At 35.1% G+C, this 21,663-nt stretch overlaps 1 protein-coding gene across 2 annotated transcripts in view; it reads left to right on the plus strand.

The window, feature by feature from the left end:
• Positions 1-303: 303 nt before the first annotated feature.
• Positions 304-21,663, plus strand: part of LOC150102666 (deubiquitinase DESI2-like) — a 105,078-nt gene continuing 83,718 nt past the window's right edge. The window contains exon 1 of one of the 2 annotated variants that reach the window (XM_090398824.1): positions 304-671. In XM_090398824.1, the coding sequence (XP_090254950.1) occupies positions 645-671 (27 nt within the window). In that variant the 5' untranslated portion in view covers positions 304-644. The remainder of the gene's footprint in view (positions 672-21,663) is intronic. The other variant, XM_090398825.1, reaches the window with a different exon arrangement.

Here is a 21,663-nt window from a genome sequence, read left to right on the forward strand (position 1 = left end):
TTTAGCCAGGTCACGGTTGCACTAACTTGGGAGCATTATATTCCTCCAATTTATACCGGCTCTGATCTGTAACATGACACAATTCATCTTGACCATGGGGTTTCCGTTGACTTCCTTCCAAACAGTGTATGTATGCTCCAAGCGTACTTCGTGTTTGTTCGGTCCAGTGTCATGCCACAATGAGGCATTTTTCAGGGTTTGGAGGTTGAGAATTCGTATCACTTTCTCTAATTCATAATACGGCAACTCGTGAATTTAAGACTTTAGAGGGCGCTGTGTTCGAATACCTGTTATTCAGCCATTTGGTGGTGCTGTGTGTAGTGCTAAATATGTTTTTTTTTAAATAAATTAATTAACTGTTGAATATATGTTTGCTAATAGTGATATATGTTTATATTCATTCTAGCTGTGTCGACGTGGTACCACTAAAAGTCCTTTGTTGTATTATCAATTGTCTGCTTACCTCGAGAATAAATAGACACCTTCAGTTCTCCATAAAGTTAATCGTGTTGAATTTTTCGTAACATATAATTTTTGTTTAACTGACAGCGGAGCTAATGATATCGTATTTGAAAAGAACAATTTTATTCAAGTAATCGCAATGTGACTGTGCACGTTTAGACAGGTATTTAAAATGCTTGTGGATGAGTTGGCATGGCAGAAGAGAGCAGGTATTTTCTGCATTCTAAATAGTAGTATTTGTTATCCCTCTCCCCAAATATGTCTCTTCTATTTTTATAACTATTGTAGGTTAAAGGACCCCAGAAACCCTTCTATATTTTATCCGCAAGTGAGAAACCCTTCTATATTTTATCCGCAAGTGAGTTGATTATAAAGTCATAGAGGTGGCAGCGAATTTTCAACAAAATTCCTCATTATTGTGGTTTTTACTATTCTGTTGGAGAAAACGTGCATTTGACAGCCAGTGTGCTGACCAAAAAAAAGTTATTTTTTTCACTCGCACTACTGAAACCTACCTGAGAATAAGAGTCCTGTCATTATGATCGTTCTGGTGATCTTTGCATAAACTGTGAATATTCCAGTAATTGGACAGTTTATGGAATTTATCATATGGCCTTAAGTGAACTACATCTTTTTGGTATAGGCTAAAATTAACTGTTTTCCGTGGCGCACCCAGGGAGGGGGCAAGGGGACCCAGCCCCTCCCCCAAAGTAAAAGGACTTAAACACCAGAAAATTTTCCAAAAATCTTTTCCTAATTAAAATTCATTTTTTTAAAAATTTATGTTGTGTCTTCAATTTCTATATTACTTGTCATGTATTGGTGAACATTGCAGATGCCTAGTCATAGGCATATACAATGTGTGCTGTGTGTGTGTATTCCCCCCCAAGATTACATCTTGAGTGCTCGGGCTCCCTCGTTGATTAAATCCTGAGTGCGCCACTGCTGCAGTGTCGAATACATACTTGCTAATAGTGAACTAAATTGTTTAAATTCAATATAGCTTTATATTTTTTAAGCTTCTCAGCATATTTCATGCATGTGGGATTCCATCATTGCCTGCTGATGGCAAAAGTAACATACCCATTAGCTGCATTTTTTTTTCCCTGCTCTTTGTGCTCAATCCAATAGATATTATAACATCATGATAAAAATACTAACTAGGGCTAACCAGTTGATGATGCAGTGCTACATGTAATATCAGTTGTCTGTTTTAGTTCTGAGGGTTAAACTAGAAAGTTGATGTAAGGCATTAATGGTTAATTACTCAACAAAGTTGGTGTAGAAAAGTTTTATGTAATGGCTTTATTCAGAATTTTCTATTTGTTTTTATTTTACATATATGTTTAAAAATGAAAATAGTTAATTTAACCTCCCCATTTCTTTTTAGTGTTTCCATAAAGATTTTTCATGTAATGCCCTCAGAATAGTGTTATACTACTTGACAATACCCTTCGTATAAGATATTTTGTTTTATAGTAATCATATAAAGTAAATAATAGTTTATTCATAAACTTATAAAGGTGTCTTAAATTCTAAAAAAAAAGTAGGCTGTCACATTCAGAACAAGGATAAAAAAATAATGTGAGAGACTTGCTGTTGTGGTAAACCACACATAAATTTTGAGGACTGTAGTGTTTACTAAGTTGGAAAAAAAAAAAAAAACCTTAGCAAGCTAGGCGACAAACTGGATGTTGGGCAGTGAGCTGGAGGAGTTTTTTTTTTTTTTTTTTCTTTTCTTCTCATTCTTTATGGCTGAAGAAGGGATTAATCATAACATATTTTAGTTGGCCCCAAGTTTCATCTTTACCAAACAACAGTGAAAAGTTAATGAAAGATAAATGAATTATATGTGTTAAAAATGCTTAACTTCCAGAATCACTTATCAAATATTTTTATTCTAAATTTTATACTAAATAATGTTCCCATTTTCAGAGTTTAAAGTTCTCATAACCATTATCCCTGCACATCGCTCTTTTGAGTTATTTGGCTCTTATGTAACAATTTTTAAATTGAGTATCTTGACAGTGTTTCATTAGCTTTCTAAAGTTCACTCTTGGGAATACAGTAATCAGAGATAGAATAATTTGGGACTTCCCTTGTCAGAATTCAATGTTTTCCCTTCAAATAATTTAACTCACTTCATCAGAGAATCTGTCTAGATTTGTTTATCCTAAGGCAACAAGATGGCAACTTACAGCTTTTGGACTACAGAAAGAAACTCAGCATAGGAAGATACCTCAATACAACTTTCCACCAACATCATCTTTCTCAAAAGTGTGATAACAAAAATTTGGTTTAGTGTACATGATTATGCCTGACTGAAACTTTTATAAGTTGGAACTGCTGCATATTAAGGCCACTTTACTCAGTAATTGTTATAATTTAAATCTCATTTCTAAGATAATAACCATAGCTTCAAATCTTCATTCATTCCCCTCGAGAATATATTTTAATATATTCCTTACGTCAAAGGTTTATCAAAAAGAAAACCCTTCATAATTCTCTGTATTGGAAACCTATGTCTTTGTATCCTCTTCAAAAAGTCAATGACATTGTTACCAATAAATAAACTTTTCCACTGTCCCATCCAGTAATATATCAAGTTTTCTGTTTTGGTCATATTTTGTATTGTGAATAGACAGGTAGGTGGATTTCCTATGAACCTGATGTGTGGTATATTGTAAGAACATTAAAATGAAACATAGCAGCTATTTATTTATTTATTTATTTATTTTTTTTAATATTAGGAAGATATTTTATAAAGACAGCTGTGTATATCTATTAGCCTAATTTCAGTAAGCATGATCCTTTAAAAGTTTCCCCATATTTGAAAATGATCTTATCAGAGACTTCCAAGGGGTCAATAAACTCATCAACTAAGCAGTGCATTATATTAGATCTGTTTTACTTAGTGATAGGTATATCTCAGTGATAACTCAGCTCTCATATCTGAAATAATAAACAACCATAGCCTCAATTGTCATTCTCTTCACAAATATATTTTTAATGTGTTCCTTATATCCAAAGTATATATTAAAACAAACAAACAAAAAAAAAAAAAACAGCAGAATTCTGAACATCTTGATATTTTAATCATAAAAGAATAATCCTGAAATGCCTTTTGATTTCCTAAAGGAGTATCCAGAGTCCCTATAGACCTAATTAACTTTAACTTCTAATATTATTGAACATTTAAGAAATGTTCAATAATATTAGAATATTGAACATTTCTAGTTCTCATTACTCTTTGTCTTAGTATCTCCCGAAGGACACGCACTCAGCTATTGTAATAATAATTATTATTAAATTCAGCCTCTGCACAATATACTGCCTTTCCCTGTCAAGTCGACTTCACTTTCCCATGGTATTGTCCATTTCCACAAAAAAAACTGGGCAAAGCAAGTGAGTGTATTCCTTTCCAAAAGGATATCTGTTTAGTTGGAGGAAATTCCAACTATACCCACTATGTAGTTGATGACCTTCAGTGCTTATTGAAATAACATCACAGTTTATTGGAATCCAGAAGTAATGAATGCCATGTTTGGTCTTTAGAGGAGCTATTGTTTCTGTCCCTCTCTTTTCTCCATGCAGTGTAAGTTGATATCATTCAAGGACATGCCAGAAAACATATTTTGAGACCTGAAACTGCCATTTCGAGGATACACGTTAGTAAAAATATATGTATTTTTACTGGCAGCAAGCATGGTGCTGCATGCTTGCTGCTAGATGGTACTCATGCTCGAAACTTGTCAGTAATGAGGCATTATAATAAATTTAGTTTCATCCTTTATCCAAGTGTAAGCAAACAAAGTTTGCTCCTGAAGTATCTTCAGGACTGAGGCAACTCATGGTAAAGGTGGACCAAGCTCTCATCACTCCTTGTCTTAGTATCTCCCATAATACACAGCACATCTCCTTGCTGACATGTATGATGCTATGCATTAAGGTAGGGGTCGGCAACCTTTTCAGACTCGCGGGCCACATTCAACTTTTATTTTTAATAATTGGGCCACAAGCGTTCAATTAATAGAAAATAGTCAGCAAAAAAAATACTTAAGTTATCAATTTTTATTATATAAATCTTAAAACACACAGAAATTTTCAAAGTATTAGATATGAAACAATGAAAATGAAACTCAAGGAAAAATTATCACATAAAAACAAAGTAATATTGTATATGAAAATCTCTGCTTAATGTGACTTTTCTGATTGTTTTCTCTTAGCCAAATTATCTAGATCCACTTGATAACCTAAGGTGAAAATTCGAATCGAAGCATGCAAATGTTCATCAGTCAGTCGAGATGAAAATTTCTTTTTATTCTAAAACTCATGGCAGAAAATGCTTGTTTGTATATGTATGTGCTATCGTTTTCTTTGAGAAATGATTAAACCTTCAAATTTTTTTGTAAGCATCGAAAAAATTTTTGGCTATTTTCTAACGAAAATGCATTCTTTAATGTTTCATTGTAATTCCAAAACTCTATAGTCAGTTTGGTATGTCTTCAATGTCGACATTAAAAGGGTGTAAAAATAATCTCATTTCGATGCTATTTTTATGAAAATCCACAAATGTTATTGAAAATTCCATTTGTAAATCTTCAATAATACCAACAAAAGTTTCCTTTTGTGTTTGCCATCCAACTGTAAATGCAGATTTGCAATATATATAATGATGTAGATTTTCTTCTATCATATATTTCTTCAATAGACATAGTTTGCCTTCAAAAGCTTTTATGTCAGAAAACAGTTCTGCTAGCAATTTTCCTTGTCCCTGCAGGGTCAAATTAAGTTCATTATGGTAGTTGTAATGTCTACCATAAATGCAAGAGACACAATCCATTTTTTATCCGATAATTGTGGGAGGACAGTATTTTCATGTTACGTCATGAAAATATCTATTTCTTCTCGTAAATTAAAAAATATTTTCAGCACAGCACCTCTACTTAACCATTCAACAGTTGAGTAGTAAATAACGTCCTCTTGAATGTCCATAACATCTTTTCTTGATAAAATTTTCCTGGCCACATGCCATGTAAGTATGGTCAACCTTTTGTGGGCCACCAGAAATGCACATTTGGGATGCATGCAGCCTGCGGGCTGCCGGTTGCCAATCCCTGCATTAAGGGAAGGGCCAATGCATAGCATTATACATGTCTGCAAGGAAATGTGCTTTGCCTTATGGGCGATATTAAGACAAGGAGTGATGAGAGCTTGGTCCATCTTTACCACAGGTTGCCTTGGTCCTGAAGATACTTCAGGTGCAAGCTTTGTTTACTTACACTTGGATAAAGGATTGAAGAAAATTTATTATAGTCTAACCAAGTGAAAAAACTTCCAACAAGTAATGAGACAGGAGGCTTCCTGGTGAAGTGGTGCATAATCTCACTCCCATGTGCTGTGCTAGGTCATGACTAGGGAAAGAGTCAGAGTAATTATATGTAGGAGGCATATCACTACTGGTGCTCTCTATATGGTTATGTTTATGAGTATTCTCTCACTTCTTATCCACACTCTGTCTAACCATAAGTAAACCAATAACAAAACATTAAATTTTGACCGTGACACTGCAACTAAAGCAATATTCCCTCAAAAACCAATCCCAACAAAAATGACAGACCAAGCACAACGTACATAATCATGCTAGAGTATCCAAAAAAAAAATACCTCCCTTTCATATTCACTTTACTAACATCTCTGGCATAAAGACCAACATAAATGACATTCATCGTTTACTGTCATCCAGATCAAACCTCCCTTTGATAAACTCAAATAATATCCACTACTGCTCACCTTTAGTGTCCAAATTACACATCACAATTCCTTTTTGCCACTCTTGTGGCAAAAAGGAATTGTGATGTGTAATTTGGAATTGCAAGAATGCCCAGTTTAGAATTCCCTGCTTATGACATCTGGCTTAAGTTTTCTTTGTCCTATTTAATAATATTCATTTGCTGTACAGTATCTAAACTGCAAAAGTTGCTCTGGAAACCTCTCCAGTTTACTCAATAAGTTCAACTATCCAAATAGTGAGGTCATCTTCCTAGGTGATCTTAATGCCAACTCCAACTAGCTACCCTTTCCCAAAACCACTGACCAAGCTAGACACAGAAGTTTTTGCTGTAAACAGTAACCTAACACAAGTCACACATCTACCTATATAAATTCCCAATAAAACACTTCGCTCTCCCAATACTCTTAATCTTTTTTTAACCAGTTCTCCTTTGAGTGTTACACTGGTCACAATCTTGTGCAATTCTCATCTTCCACTGAATGCCCTTCCCCCAAATCTCAATCTCATGTCCTTGGCATTACAAATGTACCAAGTGGAATGATGTGTGGAATTTCTAATTTCTTTCCTTCCATGGTCTGACTATTGCTTTTGCTCCTCCAACTCAAACGCCTGCTGTGAGGGTCATAGAAATGATCTTTACTGGCATGAAAGCCTTCATTTCAACTTTTTTCTTCCACTTCCACCTCTCTCTCTCACACACACCCCAAGCTGCCCACTATTATAGCACCTAAAGATATGGCTGACCTCCTGGTATCACTTTTTTCCTTCTAACTCCTGCATAGTTGACCAAGGCAAATCGCATCCCTCACCATACCAGCATATGAGCACTGAATGCTTCCTCTGATTTTTTGACAAGCATCAGAAGTATACAAATAACTTGGACAATAAAAAAGTCTTCTGGTTCTTATAGCACTCTTTACTTGTACCCTCATTTTGCTCCAGAGCTAACATGCTGTCCTATATCATCTCATTGCCTCATTCCTCTCCAAAAGAAGGGAGAAGGTTATCCATAGATAACTTTTTTCACAAGATTAATTAGTTCACAAGTTAATTAGTGACTACCAGTATGGAATTTGCCATTCTAGATCCATGATCCATGGCAAATTTCTTAGCCTTCACCTACCACTGGACATATGCCATGGAAAGATTGTGATAAACATGTATTTTTGCTTTTAACATTATGAACATTTTCCGAGTTTTCGAATCTGTTATGTAAATTGCTGTCCTTTGGTCTCCCCCCCCCACTGTAATTGAGTAGCCTGCATCACCTATCACCCACCTTCTTTCTACTATATATAAATGACTTACTAATATTTGCAACTATTGCTGATAATAGTACCTTCTATTTATCATACTTATTTCACAAATGATGCAGTGCTCAGACACCCCAAGCTTAAAGATCATCATCAACCAGTGCCAGTATCATGACCTTCATGCCATCCTTCAGTAGGCTGAAGACAATTGGATGACTTAAGTGCTACCAATGCAGTTTCCCTTTTCTCTCAGAAAAGAGATCTCAGCTCACCTTCCCTTAACCTCATTATTAATACACAAATCACCAGACAGGATCAGATCTCTTTGCTTGGTCTAATATTTTCCTCCAGTTTGTCCTAAATAAACATCACATCGACTGCTTCCTGAGCATCTAAAAAATTAGGCATTCTTTTCTGCTTAGGATGCTAATCTTAAGCAGAAAAGAATCCGGCCTGGTTGGCTGAGTAGTTAGCATATCCAGCCGAAAGGCTTCAAGTTCAAATCCCGCTGTGGGCATGGATGTTTGTGATTGTCTGTGGAAATACCAGTGGTGGTGGGTGGTAGATGTAGTTGCGGTTAGTTGTAGTTGGTGGAGACAGAGTTGTAGAGTAGGTGCCCTCCCTTGATGAGACTTTGGACTCCCGGAGGTGTCATGCAATAATAATCATAATAATTTTCACCACCTAGCTACTAACTCCATACAAATCCCAAATGTATCCATATGCAGAATACTGCTCACATGTTTGGGGTGGTGCTGCACCCAAAACCTCTCAAAAAATTCTCAATGTTGTCCATAGGAGAGCAGCTTGGCTCACACATGATCTTTCCCTTAAAGTCTCACTACAACTTCTATCTCACAGACAGTGTTTCAGCACTGCACCATCTTCTACTGTACTTCCATGGTTACTGCTCCACAGAATTGGCAACGATTATTCTTCTGCTTTCTGTTGGGTCTAAAAATAAGATCAACAGTTGTCCAGCATATTTTTCATTGCACTGCAAGCACACCAAACTTGTTTCTCTTTTATTTCATCTACCACTACTCTGGAACAGCCTTCCTCGTGTCACAAAGAATTACAACCTTCAACTCTTCCAAAAAATACTAGTAAACTTCTTTAGATTGGCTTCCAATGATGAGTCCTCCCACCCCATGGAGGTTTCATATAATATGTTTGAGATTAAGAGTGTCTCGAGGTCTGTTTAGGTGATATGAAATAAAAAAACAAATGCCGATAAATGGTAGAAACAAAAAAAATAATATATATATATTTTAAAAAAATATATTAAAAAGAACTCGCATCCATTTCACCAGTCTTCAATGGTCTTAAACACAGTATAAATTATATACTCCACACCACCTACAGATATCGTCTCAATTTCCTGATATGTACCCCCCCCCCCTCCCCAAGGAGTATTTAGGTTACTATGTTACATGATTAAATTTACAATATTATTAATCTCCAATAAACAATTTTCTTCCAAACAACCTTTTACTTGTGAGCACTTCACTATTGTCATATCTAACATTTGTTCTTCTAAGGCACTTCTGACAATCAAATCATGTAGACCTTGGTCTAACCTAGTTCCTCTGGGTCCCTTCCTTCCATCTTGGCATCAAACACCTGTTTTGCTAAACTTAGCTTTCCTCACCCATATCACCTTAGATTAGCTCTGCTGAGACATTTTTGAATGCTAATAGTGTCAAGTTCCTTTCTAAAATTTTCATTTTTAATGATTCTGCCATTGATGCCATTGGTTCACTCTCCTAATTTTTCTCAGAACCTTCATATCTGTGTTCTCTAGTCTTTGATCAAGTGCTTTATTTCTAACCCAACTCAGATCCATAACTTAAAACTGGTTTAAACACTGTCTTGTATACTGCTAGTTTGGTGTTTTTGGCTAATTTTTCTCTTATTCCATATAAATTTATTCAGCTGGCTACCCACCATATACCAGCTTTACTTATTCTGTTGTCTAGAAGGTAGGTGATTATGACAATATTTGGAAGAAGCTTAAATCTGTGCCCATGGCATAAAACACTGCAGGGTAAGGATGTTAGTAGTGCATGAGATATAGTTAAGCATAATCTAGAGGAGACAATATTAAATTGTATACCTAAGGTAAGGAGAGCTAATCAGATAAGAGTTAGATGGATGAGTAATATCATTAAGCACAAATTGCAGAAGAAGAAAATACTGTGGAGGGTATATAAAGAGAAAGGTCACCAGCAAACTCATGAAGAGTACAAGGCTCAGGCAAGAAAGGTGACCAGCATGGCAAGGAAGGCAAAATTGGATTATGAGAAGAATCTAGACAAGCAGACCAAAGGAAATATCAAAGAGTTCTTTTGTAATATGGTAAATAGGAGGGAGTATGACTATGGAAGATTAACCTTAATGAGTGATGATGATCATGAGGAGACAGAATAGTTGAGTTACTTGAGTTACCACTTTGCAAGGGTATGTTATCCTAATGAGGTTACTGCTTTAACATATGTGACAGACACTGATGTGGGAACAGAGGTGGATGAATTGGAGGTTAGGATATTGCAGAAGCTGAATGTAAATGCAGCTGTGGGAGTAGATGTAATATCAGCTAGGATTTTGCAAGAATGCGCAAAGGAACTGGCAATACTTCTGACTGGGTTCTTTAAAGTCTCAGCTCTGGTAGGGTTCCAAGGAAGTGGAAAGAAGGCAAAATTATTCCTTTGCTTAAGGGAAGTTCTAAAACTGCAGTAGCAAATAATAGACCAATCATCATCATAGACATGGTGGTAAAAGTTCTAGAAAAATTGTTCAAGAAGAGAATTCAAGTATTGGTAGATAAAAATATGATACTGTATGAGGGTCAACATGGCTTTCATGTTAACAATTTTCTAACTTTTTACAATAACTTAATAGCTGAGTTAGATAGAGGAAATCTACACGATGATTTTGCAAAGGCATTTAATAGAGTACCTAATGGAACTCTGTTATGCAAATTAGAACAAATGGGGATGAACACCATATTATCGCTGGTTAAGTTGATAATATGGTGGCTGCTGGACAGATATCAAAAAGCAGTATATATGGAGGGGTAGAATCGAGGCGAAAATGGATGACTAGTCGCATGTGCTGCAAGATTCAGTGCTGGGACCATTGCTGTTTAATTTGTACGTAAATGATATAGGAAATAACCTAAAAGTAAATATTCAGTTGTTTGCTGATGATGCAAAATTACGTAGAGTAATTGCTAATCAGGGCTGTGTGGAAAGCTTGGGCATTTTAAATAGGCTGTCAGTATGGAAGAAAGATAATGGGTATCAGTTTAATGTGGAGAAATATTAAGTTACATTTTGAGAAAAATAAATTACATGCCATGTATCACATTGATGGCAATGTACTCCAGGAAATAGATGAAGCTAGAGATTTAGCAGTGATGGTAGACAGAGTTAAAGTTTACAGGACAGTATCTTGGCTATTTTTTCGGATGTGCCATGAATGTAGGGTATGGTGATGGCATTTTTAAAATCTTGTTGACGGGGAATGGGGGAGGAGTTGATTAATTTTTTGATACTGTGATCGCTGTAGCCATTGGAGAGGAAAGTGCTGTGTATGTGGTTAAGCTCAGTAGTGAGGGCGGTTCCACTGGAACAAAGATTGTGGGCTCTCTTGGTAAGAGTTTTAATAATGCCATATTGTTGAGAGGGGTGGTGGTGGGAGAGTTTGTGAATGTATCTGCCTGTGTGTGTGTGTGTGTGTGGGTTTTCTGTATACGGTGAAGGCAAGTGTATCATTAGGCAGGCGTGTGACTAAGGTGTGACAGGCAGATCAGCATCCATCCTCCTTGAGGAACACAAGTCTTACATCTTCAAACACAACTATGGTCATTCAGGCTTGGCTGACCATGTTTTGGACACCACCCACAGGGTATCATGGAAGAAAAACCACCATGCTCCACCACAGCAAATTCAAGAAAGAGAGACTTTTCTTAGAAGCAGCAGCAGCAGCTCTCAAAAACCAACCAAATCTCAATAAATACGGTTGCATTAAGCTTCTGAAGATTTGGGAAACACTCATCACCAGAGTTCCCACCTTACATTCCAGGCCACCCACTACTGCCCTTAGAGGGCGCTCTACCTAGATAGGACTTTAGTGTCACCCACATGGTTGGGCTTAGTATTGTTTGTTATTTGTGTATATGTTACATTAATTGTTTTTGTAATCCCCGTAGATGTCCTAGTGACTAGGACAAAATATAGGAAGTATTAAATTCTATTTTAATTCTTTTTGAGTGTTGTAAAAAAATCCATTAATTCTCGAACAAAATGACAAAGATAATGGATGTCAATTCAATGTGGAAAAGTGTAAAGTTATGCATTTTGGGATTAAAAGATTACTAACTGTGTACCACATTGATGGAATGGCACCTCAAGAGATTGATGAGGCTAGGGACTTAGGGGTGTTGGTGGATAGGGAGATGAAGTTCAGAACGCACATTGCTAAGGTGTCCAAGATTGCACATAGGATTACTTGGTTATTGAAGAACACACTAACATCAGAGATAAAGAGGTTATTATTCCCCTTTATAAGGGGAATAATATTGTTAATATTATTCCCCTTATAAAGGGGAATAATATCAACAATCCAAATGTGGAAGTTGATACTTCCACATTTGGATTACTGTGCTCAAGTTTAGTCACCTGGATTCCTTGGAGATGAGGAGGTTGTGGAGAGGGTTCAGAGGAGAGCAATTAAGTTGGTGAGTGATGTAAAAAATGTTCTCTACATTGATGGATTGCAGAGGTTGGTTGATAGGCAGAGAAGAGGGGATATGATAGAAACATTTAAATTGCTAAAAGGTTTTTGTAAGATTGATGCAGGAGAAATATTTCAGCTGTGTGATAGTGATGGAAGAACAAGAGGTCATCCCTAGAAATTAAGGAAAATTGTTAACAAGGGTGTGAGAACGAGGTTTTTCACCTGGAGGGTGGTGAATGAGTGGAATGCATTGTTGACTCAGTTGTGAGTTCTTCGTCTGTAAATGAATTCAAGAAGAGATATGATTAGGCTGACAATATGTACGATTTTGAACGGGACAGTTCCTTTTTTTTATATTTCCCGGCTGTCCCGTCGTTTTAATAAAAATGCCAATTTTGTCCCGTTTTTAATAAAACCTATAAATATACTTTAATAGTTGTCAATCATAAATTATTATTCATAACCTATAATCGTATATCGATATCATGGATACCAGTAATTTATATAACCATGGAGTCGCATTTTTCGATACTAAATATCGATATCAGCTGTGATTTATTGAGAGAAAATAGAAAATACATGTCGGCAACGCTTGCGTGTCTCAGACGCAGCGTCTGTTCTGCTGTAGCGTTAGTTTTTGTTTTGTCTGTATGCTAACTGGTGGCTTTGTTATTCAATGCCGGTGGTTTTAATTTCATATTTTTTAAAGCTTTAAGCCTATCCTTGCAATATCAAAGAGGTGAAACTGCAGTTTTAATGATGATCTCCAGAAAGAATTCAAATTTATTAAAATGGACAAGCTGTGTTGTGATGAAACGAAAGTGGTAAGCCAACATTGTAATGTCCATTTTTCCTTTGCTCATGGAGGCAGAAGCAACATCAACCAACATCTATGAGCCGGAAACATAAGGATGCTGAAAAGATTCTGGCTTCAGTTAAAAACATTTGCTCGTTTATGGTGATAGCAAAAGTGATAAAATTACAGCAATGAAGCTCTTGTTGCTTATCATACTGTGTGTCATGGCCAAAGTTTTTGTGCGGAAGACAGCTTGTCGATATTTATCAATAAAATTTATGAACCAAAATTTTCTTCAGCAGGTACCAAATCAGAAGCAGTAATTACCAACGTTTTATCACCACACATATTGGACAAAGTAAAACTTTTTTATCGTCTTACTTTTTTCATGAATACAGAATGTTACATAACCCCCGTCCCTTTTTGTCATCCCAATGTCCCGTTTTTGTCTCAAGAAAATATGGTCAGCCTAGATATGATTAGATATTGTTTTGATAGTTTGGGTCTCCCGCGATGAGTCTACTTACTCCATGGAGATACCCGTAATAATAATAATAATAATAATAATTTGCGATCTTTGCTACATGTCCCCTGAACTTCCACTTTCTATCTACTAACACTCCAAGATCCCTACCCTCATCAGTTTCTTCTAGCATAATCCCACCAATATAATAAGACACTGGATATCTAATCACAGAGGACCCTGTAACCTCTAGAGAGCTCATTCCCCTGGGTCGATAGCAAGGGAAGTGGCTTTCCCATGGTCCCCCTAGCTGGGTCTATCCTCTCCTCCCTCGTCTTTGAGGTTGGCCCCCCTTGCTCTTTAAACTTTCCTACATGGCATCCCTCAGCCAACTCTTATAATCGAGGGCTATGAGTCCTTCTATTTCTATCTCTATGTCTTCTCTTTAAGATTTTCTCCTACCACTTTTAAGGCAAGCTTTAAGGCCTCAAGATGGCAGCCCCATCACCAAGTTAGACTGCAGGTTGCCAGTAACTTTCTCAGTCGAAATTTTATTCCACTGAAAAGACTAATGAAGATAGTAAACAGACAGACTTTTTTGGTAACAAACTGGCCTGGAATAAGGATGCAAGAAGAAAACTATCAAAAAAAAAAAAAAAAAGAAATACACCCATTAGAATATAGCTATCCGGAATATGAGTAGTATCTACCACCAAATCATAGAACTGGACCAAGCATTAGAAGAAAGAAATGTAAAAATAGCAATAATTACGGAATCTAAAAAAAAAAACAGAGAGGAACAGATGAAACTGAAAATTATATCTATATATACAGTGGAGTGAAAGCAGAAGAGAGAGCTAAATTTGGTGTAATGATCTTTTTACACAAGTCTCTTAGAAACAATGTAATACATTACATCTTTTGGAGCAAATAGAAATGAGACTTAAAATAGACAGAAGCTATATGACAGTAATTGGAATTTACGCACCCGAAGAAGGAAAAGAGGAGGACTCAGAAAACTTTTACACACAACTTCAGAACATTTTAAATAAGACCAATTCTAAGGATCACATAATAATTCTTGGTAATGGGTGACCTTAATGCCAGAATTGGCAATAAACCATATATACCAAACATAGGACCTATAGGAGAACTTAACTGTAATAGGAATGGAAATAAATTAAGAGAATTTACTATAAGCAATAACCTTAAAATAATGAACAAATCATTCAAGCATAAAGACATCCACAGATACACCTGGGAGGCAAGAAACACAAGAAGCATTATTGATTACGTAATTGGCAATATCAAAATGTCAGAAATGATAATAGATACAATAGTATATAGAGGATCTGAAATAGAATCAAATCATTACCTCTTAATTGGAAAAATAAAATGGAAACCAATATGGAAAACAAAAAAAGTATAAGGAAAATAGGAATTTTGAACCATTCAAGGTTAGACTTTTAGATGACAATAGTATTAGATATTTGTACCAAAAAAGAATAAAGAACTGAGTGATAAATATAAAAGAAAATCAGAACATAGAAGAATAATGATCAAACCTAAAAATCATAATGACAAATAAAGCTGCAAAAGAAAGTTTAGGAACAAAGAAACAGTGGAAAAGAAAAAGAGGCCTTAGGGACTGGGATGATGAAATTAAATGCATTATTGAAGAAAAGAAAAAAGCCTATAAAAACTGGCTCAACCTGAAAACAATAGAATCAAAAATTGAATACAATAGAAAAAAAGCAAAAGCAGTATGCAGGAGAATAAACAGAAACAGATGGAACAATTTTGTAACAAAATTAGAAACAGACTGTACACTTAAGACCTAACACATACAAAATCCTTAAAGATCTAAGTAATGAAACTAGAGAAAAATCAGATATTAATACCATTAAAATAGAAACATGGCTAAATGACTACCAAGATCTGTGGTATGATGAAAGCATTCAAAACAGAAAACCCCTTTGTAAACATCTCGGACAACTTGGAAATCATCACTCTAGAAGAATTAACAGAAGCATTAACCCAAAGCAAAACAGGACAGGCCCCAGGAGAACACAGTATAAACTTGGAACTTATCAAATATGCAGGACTTGAATTCTCACTCAGGCTCCTTAATTTTTATAATATGATTTGTAAAGAAGGAAAATGTCCACAAGACTGGACAAAAGCAATAGTTATGTCCATCTACAAAAAAAAGACACAAATCTGATTGTAACAATTATCATGGCATCAGCTTACTTAGTACCTGTTATAAAGTATATGCAAAAATCTTAGCATATAAACTTAAATGTATAGTAGATCCAAAATTAATAGAAGAATAAAATGGATTCAGAAAAGGCAGGTCTTGCATAGACTGCATTTACGTTAAAATTACTAATTGAAAAACACAGAGAAATGAACATAGAAACACACATACCTTTAATTGATTACACAAAAGCATTTGATAAAATTATCAGAGAAAAACTGGGAAATGCTGGAAGAATATAAAATACCAAACCAACTCTTTAGAGCCTTATTTAATATATATCAAGATAATAAAATATCTGTGGAGTACAATAATTTAACATCGAGCTGGAAACCAATAAATAGAGGAGTACGTCAGGGTTGCCCTCTCTCACTGTTTTATTTAATATATACATAGATAAAATCATAAAGAATGGAAGATAACTAATGAAGGAAGATTCAAGATAAACCGTTACAACAGATTAGCTACTCTACTCTTTGCTGATGATCAAATAATCCTTGCAAGCAATGAAGATGAACTACAAAAATCATTATACAGTTTAAATAACCTGATAAAAACATATGGTATGGAAATATCAGATAAAACAAAAGTCATGGCCTTCAAAAGTGCTAACCCAATAAGAAGCAAAACAGTAATAAACAACAAAATAATAGAGCAAGCAGATACATTCAAAGATTTAGGATGCACAATGTCATATGAAAATGAAACAGATATAGAACTGAAACTATCAAACTTTTTAAAAGTAACAGGCATTATATATAAATAAAATTTTTAACCCAATTATGTACAAAAACACAGACAAATAAGAATCTACAATATAGTAGCTAAACCGACCTTACTTTATGGTGGTGAGATATGGACAATAAAAAAAGCAGATGAATGAAGACTTGAATCAGCTGAAATGAAATTTCTGTGCAGAACTGAAGAAGTCACAATAATGAACAAAATTAAAAGTAACGAAATCAAATCAGAAATAAACTTGGAATTACAAACTTCCTCAATGAAACAGTTATTTCTTACAGAGAAAAATGGAAAGAACACATACTCAGAATGAATAGAAACAGAATACCTAAACAAATTCTAAATTACCACCCAAATGGTACCCGAAGCAGAGGAAGAGCCTTAGAAAAATTGGAATTGAGTCTGGAACAGGCTACTTGGCCTATAAGCCTGGAGAGGAAGAAGAAGGTTATCTAATCACGACAAAGGGAATGACTTCACATTTACTGACATCCATTTTCCCATGCCCACAATTCCAGCCTATTCAAATCATTCTGCAAGTACTGAATAGTAGCAGCATTTCTGATTACTCTTACCTATCTTTGCATCATCAGCAAATAGCTGTATGTCACTTGTCAAATCCTTCCCAATATCATTACTGTATAGATTGAATAACAGTGGACTAAGCACCGATCCTTGTGGTACACCACTGGTTACTTTAAATCTTAATAACGGAAAAACTCGCGTACAAAGATTATTTAATAGTATAATTTTCGCCTGTGTGTCAGTCACAGGCATCTTCAGTACATTAAGCTCAAATTAAACAATAACTGACAATTCCAAAAAGCGCCACCTAAGTAGCTGGTGTAAGATAACTAAAAAGGTCAATAACTTTCCTAAAAAAAAATAAATAAAATAAATAAATAAAAAATACAATAAAAAGTTAGGAAAGATTAGTTGATTTGTAAAGTACTATCTCCCATAAAGGGGAGAGATGTAAGCCGTCAGATCTGTTTAAGTTAGGAGAATGAAGTAGAGTTTCACATGTTTCTTTATAAAAGCGTTCCATGAGAAACTGACTTTTGTGAAGAACTCTTGTCTTTCTCCAATGAACTCTGTGTCTAGTGAAGATGGCATGTTCTGCAAGTCCAGTCTTTTCAGGTTTAAAGTATTCAATATAAGATTGGTGTTCTTCTAGCCAAATAGAAGCAGATCTTCCCATTTGTCCGAAATAAGATAATCCACAAGAACACGGAATCTGGTAGACACCTGGATGATTAAGATGTGGAAACTTGTCCTTAGGAGAAGTGAGAAAGGTGGAGATTTTTCTAAACGGTCGAAAGGCAACAAAAATATTCAGTGGTTTTAAAACTTTTGCTATACGTTCACTGATGCCTTGTACATAAGGGATAGCAATGCGCGTTATTTCCTCTGTGTTTGAAGAGGAAGACATATTAAAACTACTCAAAGTTCTTTTAATGAAGCAATTCTTATAACCATTAGATAGAACGGAAGAAGTTATATATTGTAGTTCTTTCTGTAAAAGATCGACTGAAGAACAAAAGGAGTGGGCCCGATGAACCAGTGTTTTAATAGTTCCTGCCTTTTGACTGGGATGGTGATGAGATTCCGCATGGATATAATGGCCTGTATGAGTCTTCTTTCTATAAACTGAGAAATGTAGGTTACCATCTGGTTGGCGAAGAATTAGAAGATCTAAAAAGGCTAACTGCTTATTTGATTCTACTTCTAGGGTAAACTTGATCCTAGGATGAAATGCGTTTAACTTAGTGAGAAATTGTTGAAGTTCATCAGAAGAGCCATTCCATACAGCAAAAATGTCATCGACATATCGGAACCAATGAGTAGGTCTGGGAGAAATGTTGTCAAAGATACGTTGTTCAAAATGTTCCATAAAGAAATTGGAGATAGCAGGAGAAAGAGGATTACCCATTGCTGTTCCTTCAATTTGTTGATACAACTTATTTTCAAAGGAAAAATAACTAGAATTAATTACAAAATCAAATATGTTTACAACGTCTGAAGGAAATTCATGTTGTAGTAATTCATTACTTTCCGAAAGAGGCACATTTGTGAATAAAGAAACAACATCTAAACTGATCATGATATCAGAAACGTCCAAATGAAGATCTGAAATTTTATTTTTGAAATCCAAAGTATTTTTTACATAAGTATCAGTTCTTCTAGTTGAAGAGGAGAGTAAATTTGATAACAATTTTGAGATTTTGTAAGTGGGGCAACCTATACAATCTACGACTGGTCTTAACGGAATGCATGGTTTATGAACTTTTGGAAGACCATACAATCTTGGTGGACGACCGAAGAAGGTTTTAAGTTTTTTCTTTTGATCTTCATTCCATGTAGATACATTATCTATAAGAGAATCAAGTCTTTTCAATTGACTCCGGGTAGGATCCAATGTAAGAGGCCTATAAGTTGAATAGTCGCGAAGTAAAAGAGACATTTTTCTCTCATATTCCTTCCTATCTTGAATCACTATAGCCTTCCCCTTATCAGCTTTCATAATAATTAAATTATTGTTATTCTTCAGTGATTTCAATGCTTTAAACTCAGAGTAAGAAAGATTAGGACGAGGAGGCTTGGCATGAAAAAGAATTTGTGCACATTCAAAACGTAATCTGTTGGCTGTTTTTTGGGATAAGGATCGAATACCTCTGTCTATGTTATGAAAAAAATCCATAATTGGCACCTTATTCGGCGTAACAGTGAAATCATGTCCTTTTGATAAAACAAAAACGTTCACAGTCTGTTAGTGGACGTCTGGAAACATTTATAACAACTTTATCTATATCAGTAGTATTATTACTGGATCTAGGTATGCTGACCAGTGATTCAAATTTGCGTTTTAGCTTGTCACGAGAATCATTAAAGACCTTTAAGTAAGAACTCAAAGATATGCGCATTACAGTAGTAAAAGTTTCAACTGTTAAAACAGATTCCATAGCATTTTTTTATATATATATATATATATATATATATATATATATATATATATATATATATATATATATATATCCATAATTTCTCTATTTAAGAGGGTAAGAGATTTTTTAGCTTCGTGTAGTTGATTATTTAAAAGAGACTTACTAGCTTTGAAGTAGATCCGATGAGCTTTTGGGGACCTAAAAACTTTTATTTTACAACAGGTTGGAATAACCTGGGCCATCTTACATCGTTTAAGGAATATTAATCTGTTAATGCATTTGGCCTTCTTTACCAATACTTTAACCGTATCTAGCAGATTGTTTGAAATAGACTCTCCGTGAAGTCTAGCAATAAGTTTTAAAAGAGGTATACCGTGAGTAGACATATCGATACAAAATTAATAACGGAAAAACTCACGTACAAAGATTATTTAATAGTATAATTTTCTAAAACGCAAATTTGAATCACTGGTCAGCATACCTAGATCCAGTAATAATACTATTGATATAGATAAAGTTGTTATAAATGTTTCTGGACGTCCACTAACAGACTGTGAATGTTTTGTTTTATCAAAAGGACATGATTTCGCTGTTACGCCGAATAAGGTGCCAATTATGGATTTTTTTCATAACATAGACAGAGGTATTCGATCCTTATCCCAAAAAACAGCCAACAGATTACGTTTTGAATGTGCACAAATTCTTTTTCATGCCAAGCCTCCTCGTTCCTAATCTTTCTTACTCTGAGTTTAAAGCATTGAAATCACTGAAGAATAACAATAATTTAATTACTATGAAAGCTGATAAGGGGAAGGCTATAGTGATTCAAGATAGGAAGGAATATGAGAGAAAAATGTCTCTTTTACTTCGCGACTATTCAACTTATAGGCCTCTTGCATCGGATCCTACCCGGAGTCAATTGAAGAGACTTAATTCTCTTATAGATAATGTATCTACATGGAATGAAGATCAAAAGAAAAAACTTAAAACCTTCTTCGGTCGTCCACCAAGATTGTATGGACTTCCAAAAGTTCATAAACCAGGCATTCCGTTAAGACCAGTCGTAGATTGTATAGGTTGCCCCACTTACAAAATCTCAAAATTTTTATCAAATTTACTCTCCTCTTCAACTAGAAGAACTGATACTTATGTAAAAAATACTTTGGATTTCAAAAATAAAATTTCAGATCTTCATTTGGACGTTTCTGATATCATGATCAGTTTAGATGTTGTTTCTTTATTCACAAATGTGCCTCTTTCGGAAAGTATTGAATTACTACAACATGAATTTCCTTCAGACATTGTAAACATATTTGATTTTCTAATTAATTCTAGTTATTTTTCCTTTGAAAATAAGTTGTATCAACAAATTGAAGGAACAGCAATAGGTAATCCTCTTTCTCCTGCTATCTCCAATTTCTTTATGGAACATTTTGAACAACGTATCTTTGACAACATTTCTCCCAGACCTACTCATTGGTTCTGATATGTCGATGACATTTTTGCTGTATGGAATGGCTCTTCTGATGAACTTCAACAATTTCTCACTAAGTTAAACGCATTTCATCCTAGGATCAAGTTTACCCTAGAAGTAGAATCAAATAAGCAGTTAGCCTTTTTAGATCTTCTAATTCTTCGCCAGCCAGATGGTAACCTACATTTCTCAGTTTATAGAGAGAAGACTCATACAGGCCATTATATCCATGAGGAATCTCATCACCATCCCAGTCAAAAGGCAGGAACTATTAAAACACTGGTTCATCGGGCCCACTCCTTTTGTTCTTCAGTCGATCTTTTACAGAAAGAACTACAATATATAACTTCTTCCTTTCTATCTAATGGTTAAAAGAATTGCTTCATTAAAAGAACTTTGAGTAGTTTTAATGTCTTCCTCTTCAAACACAGAAGAAATAACGTGCATTGCTATCCCTTATGTACAAGGCATCAGTGAATGTATAGCAAAAGTTTTAAAACCACTGAATATTTTTGTTGCCTTTCGACCGTTTAGAAAAATCTCCACCTTTCTCACTTCTCCTAAGGACAAGCTTCCACATCTTAATCATCCAGGTGTCTACCAGATTCCGTGTTCTTGTGGATTATCTTATTTCGGACAAACGGGAAGATCTGCCTCTATTTGGCTAGAAGAACACCAATCTTATGTTGAATACTTTAAACCTGAAAAGTGTGGACTTGCAGAAAATGCCATCTT

Source organism: Typopeltis vanoorti, chromosome 10 (assembly GCF_054136105.1).
Source record: "Typopeltis vanoorti isolate ZY-2024b chromosome 10, IOZ_Tvanoo_1.0, whole genome shotgun sequence".
Classification (NCBI taxonomy): Eukaryota; Metazoa; Arthropoda; class Arachnida; order Uropygi; family Thelyphonidae; genus Typopeltis; species Typopeltis vanoorti.